Source organism: Sorghum bicolor, chromosome 10 (assembly GCF_000003195.3).
Source record: "Sorghum bicolor cultivar BTx623 chromosome 10, Sorghum_bicolor_NCBIv3, whole genome shotgun sequence".
Lineage (NCBI taxonomy): Eukaryota > Viridiplantae > Streptophyta > Magnoliopsida > Poales > Poaceae > Sorghum > Sorghum bicolor.
The window spans coordinates 51,127,969-51,133,852 of NC_012879.2; the positions used below are offsets into that span (position 1 = coordinate 51,127,969).

Sequence of the window (5,884 nt, forward strand, 5' to 3'; positions counted from 1 at the left end):
TTGCATGCTCCATTTTATTTTTACTATAGTTGTCCATTTCATTATGGCCCCTCTTGATTTTACCTCACGCTCCGTCACTGACCCAAAGTAATTATTAAAACATGCCTAATATTGAGACAAAACTACAAATCATTCTGAACCATAGTGCCTTCAGAAAAATGACACGGTTTGTTAAAAAAAAAGATACGGGAAACGCGTTCGGCTCAGCTTCTTCTCTCCTCTTGGTCGATTTTCTGTCTCTATATAAGACACGACGCGAGCAGTCCAGTCCATTCAGGCATTCACAGCCAGCCCAGTTTCACCTTCTTCTCCCTCACCGGCCGGCGAGCAAGCGCGCTCGACGGCGGTACGGTGTTCCATGCACTTAGCGCATGCAGCGACGCCATCCCATCTGGAGGTCGCGGTCGCAGCAGGCCAAGTAACCAGAAGAGCTCAAGGTGAGGTGTGGACTCCATGAGCTCAGCTACGTTTACCCAACCATGCATGCATTGCATACCTGTCCGCACCCTCCCTCAGCTAATTAGCTAGCTAGCTGCCGCCTGCCGGTGCCCACCAGCCGCCATGGACGCTAGCTGGCTGTGTTGTGTCAGCCTGTCCCCTTGCTCCTGCGGTCCCGTCGTCCTGCCTGCGGCCTGCCCATCTCTAACTTGTGAGACGACGATCCCCGGCCGCCAGGCCCCGGCCCGTCGTGCTGGCCCTGCGCTTGGCAGCGCTGGAGGCTGGAGCTGATCTGGGTAGAGGGCCGCGCGCCGCCGCCCAACTCCTCTCCGATGATCGAATTCTTCGGTGCTCCGCTAGCTCCATCTGCGCCCGGCCGCCGGCCTCCTAAACAGCCGGCCGTCATGGTCGTGTTGGCTGCAGGAGTCGAGGTAGGTAGCAACGCTAGCTATTCTCAGGAAGCATCAGCCCATTTTAGTTCTCGTTTCATATCGGCAAAAGTTCCCCTTTTCCCCGGCCGACTGGGGTTGACGGAGTTTGTGCTTGAATCCATGGTGACGCTTGATTGTTGGTTTCTTTGTTTTCTTTTCCTTCTGCGTGTGTGTGTGCCGAGGTGTGGTGGGGACAACGATCCGACAGCTAGCAACTGCTGCAATCTACTACTAGTAGTATCCATGCATACTTTGAAGTACGCACACTGATACGGTACTACTGCTGCAGTACCGAAACACGATACCTTTGGATAACCTTGTTCTTTTGACTCAAATTTATGAGTTATTCAGTCACAATAAATCAGTCAATCAAACGAACAAAACGGTCTTATAAATGGGCCGAGCAGTGTTTTTGCAAGATGCAGGCAACGTATATATACATGGTCCGATAAGTGGGCCGGAGTCTTTAATTTCGCTCTACTTGTCAACAACAGCATTACTAGGGACTTGTTTAGTTTCTAGAAAATTTTGCAAAACTTTTCAGATTTCTCATCACATCAAATCTTACAACATTTGAATGAATCATTAAATATAGATAAAAAAATAACTAATTGTATAGTTTGTCTGTAATTTGCGAGACGAATTTTTTAAGTCTAATGATTGGACAATATTTGCCAAATACAAACGAAAACGCTACGGTGCTCATTTTGCAAAAGATTTTGTAAGTAAGCAAGGTCCATAAGCAGACTTGGAGTCACAATGCAGACTCTAACGTAGAGTCTAAAGTTATTTATTACCTCGAACAATGTGGACTTAGAGTCTAAATAAGACTTGGAGTCTTATTTTTTCTATCTCTTTTTTCAATAAATATGTTGCCACATCAGCAAAATACCATAAATAGTATGTAATTAATTGTCTTGGACTCTGTGATAGAGTCTTGCATTGTGAGTGCCCTAAGTATCCGGCCTTGTTTAGTTTGGGAAAAATTTTAGATTTCGCTACTGTAGCACTTTCGTTTGTTTGTGGCAAATATTATTCAATCATAGACTAACTAGGATCAAAAGATTCGTCTCGCGATTTACAAGTAAACTGCGTAATTAGTTTTTATTTTTGTCTATATTTAATGCTTCATGCATGTGCCGCAAGATTCGATGTGACGGGGAATCTTGAAAAATTTTGGGAACTAAACAAGGCCTTAGTTCCAAAAAATTTTATAAAATTTTTCAGATTACCCACCACATCAAATCTTATGCCACATGCATAGAGCATTAAATATAGATAAAAAAATAATTACTTGTATGGTTTGTTTGTAATTTGTGAGACGAATCTTTTAAACCTAATTAGTGTATGAATTAGATAATATTTGTCAAATACAAACGAAAGTGCTATCGTGTCTATTTTGTAAAAAAAAAAAACTAAACAAGGCCTTATTACTGGAGTAGTGGAGCACGTTTTTTTTTTGCATATATAAACACATGCTCAGTTTGTTATTTTTACTACTATCTACACCACCAGAACCGGCGGTCACGAACGGACAAGCGGCGAACGGCTACGTACGACAAGCACAGGAAAACGAGGAGGCAGAGCGGAGACGGGCGCCGCCGCCGCGCGCGCACGGTCCAGCCCGACGCGGTTCAACACGATCCACTCGGTCTCGCGGTCCACTCTGTCCACTAATTTTTCCTTCCTCCGGCCGCGGCCGGGCTGGTCTTGACCCGTACCGTACGTGTTCCTATTGTTCAATCTGCGTGCAGCGGTTCGCCTGCCACATCCCCGGCGAGACGACGACGATGACCCATCCTCCTCATGACGGGACGACGCCACCGCGGCCGGCTCCGGCGACGCTGTCCCACGTACGTACGCCGCCGCTGGCCGGCTGCTTTTTTTTTTTTAAGATTACACAGTACAACGCAGATAGTCAACACGTACGCATACTCACCCTTATAAACACACGTACGCAAACCCTAATTTCACGCGCGCGTCATCAATCAATGCATGGAATGGAATCCCGCGACGATGCGAACAAGCGTAATCAGCTAGCAGCACCGATGATGGACACGAAAGGAAACGGGTTATTGCAGATCCAACGATGTGGAGTATGCATGCATGGATAGAGACTTCAGTCGACGATTAATAACTGGGAGATGCATGTCAGCTAAACACAGTCAACCTGCAGCTGCAGTGTAGAGTTGGATTCAGGAAGTCTGGAGTCAGGATCAGGGCAGCAGGGCATGTAAGTGTTGGTTGTTGGTCAGGAAGATCAGAGATGATGATTGGAAAAGCCACCGCGCGTGCAGTAGTTGATCAAGGAGGACAGTACAAGGACACGATCGACTGTACGTGCTGCTGCTGCATGACTTCTTCTTCACACTAATTGGTCAACAGCGCACCGTGTTCGACCACTAGACTGGCTGGACGCCTTGACCCTTGAGATGGACTGAAATACGTACTCTCTCAAAACTCTTGGCAAATAGTATAACTGATCCATTAACCAAAGCTTTATTTGTCTGCTCCTAAAATGGTACAGTACAGCCTAATAAACATGAAGAATTTAATTACTTTTCTGCCAGACCGGTCCACTTCAGTGATGGTAATTACTGCTCTTATGGAGTGGTAAATTATCCATATCGACAAAGGCTAAAATTCCAAAAGAAAATTCAATGTACAAAAAAATATAACAATTAATTTGAATATATGAAGAAAAAATATCTAAACATAAATTTGCATGGTACGTAAAATGCACAAACTGACAAATGCATGCATGTGCCGATCGATGTGCGCATGTTGGGTTGGAGCAGCCGGTTTGGTTGACTAAGCACCTGGTATCTTACATTTCAGGCAGAGGCGGCCTCTACTGCAACCGCCGCAGGTGTGAGCGAGAGGGAGGAGGAGCAACGCCGCAAGGCCAAGGAGAACCTCGACGTCGGTGCCACGGCCACCGTCTTCGGTTCCACCGTGCTGCTGGGTGGGCTCTTCCTCCCAAAGGAGGCCAAGCAGCTCCCTGGCAATGCAGCGCGCCTCACCGTCTCGCTGCTGCTGTCCTTCGCCACCTTCCTCACCGGGAAGGCCCTCGTGCTGCTCAGCCTGACCATGATGGGCCGCCAGGTCCTCGTCTCAGATGGCCACCGCGTCGCCGCCAAGTGCCTGGTCGCCGTGTGCGCCGTGCTGTCGGTGCTCACGCTGCTCAGCCTACTCGCGCTCTTGCCGGGCGGCGGTGTCTACCTGTACATCGGCCTGGCCGTGGTTACGGCGGTCACCCTGTCGGCCGCCGGTGCGCACTGGTGGCTCCTCAGGCGCATGAACGGCGGCGGCGGCGGTGAGGCCGCCGCGGCAGTGTACTACGACGAAGAGAACGAGGGCAAGGAGGAGATGGACGCCGCGTACAAGACGACATGCAGCATCACGAACTCGGCGTTTGGGGGCCTCGTCGGCGTCCTCTTCAGCGCGTCGTCCAAGATCTCTGGCGCGGCGGCGGCTGACTCCGTCCAAAGCGCCGCCCACGTCGCCATCTTCTTCACGTTCACGACCGCTATCCTCGGCGTGTTCGTCATGACGGTGTCCAAGGTGGTCACCAACAACCAACGACGACGACGACGACGATGCAGCAGGCGGCGGCTCCTCGCCATCGCCACGGCCATGAGGCTCGCCAACGCGCTCCTGCTCTGCTCGCTAGCGTGCGCCGCGTTCTCGGCAGCCTTCGTGGTGCTGAGGTACCTCGTCTTCGCGGCCTTCGCGCCGCTAGTCTTGGCAGCTGCCCTCTGCTTCCTTCTCCGGCACTGCGTCGTCGTCGTCGTCGTCCGCCACGACGACCGAGACGGCGAGGAGGCCCGGGTCAAGGCGATGGAGGACATCGCGAGCAAGGTCACGGCGGCGACGTTGGGAGGCATCATGAGCATCCTCGGTGGTGCGCTCGGAGAGAAAGACGACCGCGACAAGTGGGGCTCCACCTCCACGGGCGTCGTCATGGTTGTCCTAACCTCGGCGTTCGTCTCAGGCTTCGGGTTCATGGTGCTCGCGGCGGCGCCAGGTTCCGCCACGGCGATCCTGGCTCCGGTCGCCCGGGTGCTGGTCTGGTCCACCGTGGCGTTGTTCACTGCCACTGCTGTTGCTGTTTACGGCGCGGAGATGTCAGGGCTAGACAATCCGAAGTGAAATGCCTTGCTAACTAAGCACGTTTTTAAGACTTTATTAGCAACGAGAGAAGAGAAGTGTGTGTGTCTCTGTAACATTATTTTGTTCTTTTCAAGTGTCAAAAGCAAGTAGCCCGCGAAATAATTGCGCGGCTGGATTTTTAAATGAAACCCAAGTCCAGTTTACCGTGAAACTTGAGCAGTGCATGTTATAGTCATAGAAAGTATGACAGCAATAATAACCTTATTATGCGATTGAAATTAGTTATGCCTTGTTTAGATGTCTTCAAAATTCTAAAAGTTTACAAGATTCTCCATCACATTGAATCTTTAAACATATATATAGAGTATTAAATATAGATAAAAATAAAAATTCATTGCACAGTTTACGTGTAATTTGTAGTTAGTCAAGAATTGGATAATAATTGTCAAATACAAACAAAAATACTACAGTAACAAAATCTAAAAAAAATGATCAAAACAAGACTTTACCCCTCATCCCCAGCTACTAGTACATATGCATCTATAGCAAAATTTTGTATAAAATAAAAAAAAAGTATAGAAGTGAGATACTCCTCCAGGTGACATATACGGATATACCTTGCTTGTAGTAGAAGGCTAGAAGCTGTCTATCTACTGCCTTTCATCTCATTTTGCATTTTCGACAAATAGCTTTTGATGAGTGCAACAGAATCATAAATAAAGAGTTTTGATGAAGAAACTCCCCTGTCGCAATTACCCTTAGCCCGTACGCCCTCCGTTCCACAAATAATTGTATTTCTTTGACTTCTATGATCCATGTTTCAAAGTTCGTATTATTCAAAAAAATTTAATAAATATTATTTATTTTTTCATGACTTATTTTTATTTTATTGTTGGATATAT

At 48.1% G+C, this 5,884-nt stretch overlaps 1 protein-coding gene across 2 annotated transcripts; it reads left to right on the forward strand.

Moving 5' to 3' along the window:
• Positions 287 to 5,050, forward strand: LOC8079314. 2 transcript variants are annotated; one of them, XM_021449022.1, is made up of 4 exons: positions 325 to 442; positions 2,385 to 2,520; positions 2,624 to 2,722; positions 3,708 to 5,050. In XM_021449022.1, exons 3-4 carry the CDS (start codon positions 2,660 to 2,662, stop codon positions 5,019 to 5,021), a joined length of 1,377 nt encoding a protein of 458 aa, XP_021304697.1. In that variant the 5' UTR covers positions 325 to 442; positions 2,385 to 2,520; positions 2,624 to 2,659; the 3' UTR covers positions 5,022 to 5,050. The 2 variants fall into 2 exon arrangements, with proteins under 2 accessions (XP_021304696.1, XP_021304697.1); XM_021449021.1 differs by having other exon boundaries at positions 287 to 437; positions 2,385 to 2,722.

Coding starts and splice junctions, on each gene's coding strand:
- LOC8079314 (XM_021449021.1), top strand. CDS start 359: ATGCACTTAGCGCATGCAGCGACGCCATCCCATCTGGAGGTCGCGGTC. Junction 438..2,384: donor AGTAACCAGAAGAGCTCAAG/GTGAGGTGTGGA, acceptor CTACACCACCAG/AACCGGCGGTCACGAACGGA. Junction 2,723..3,707: donor CTCCGGCGACGCTGTCCCAC/GTACGTACGCCG, acceptor CTTACATTTCAG/GCAGAGGCGGCCTCTACTGC.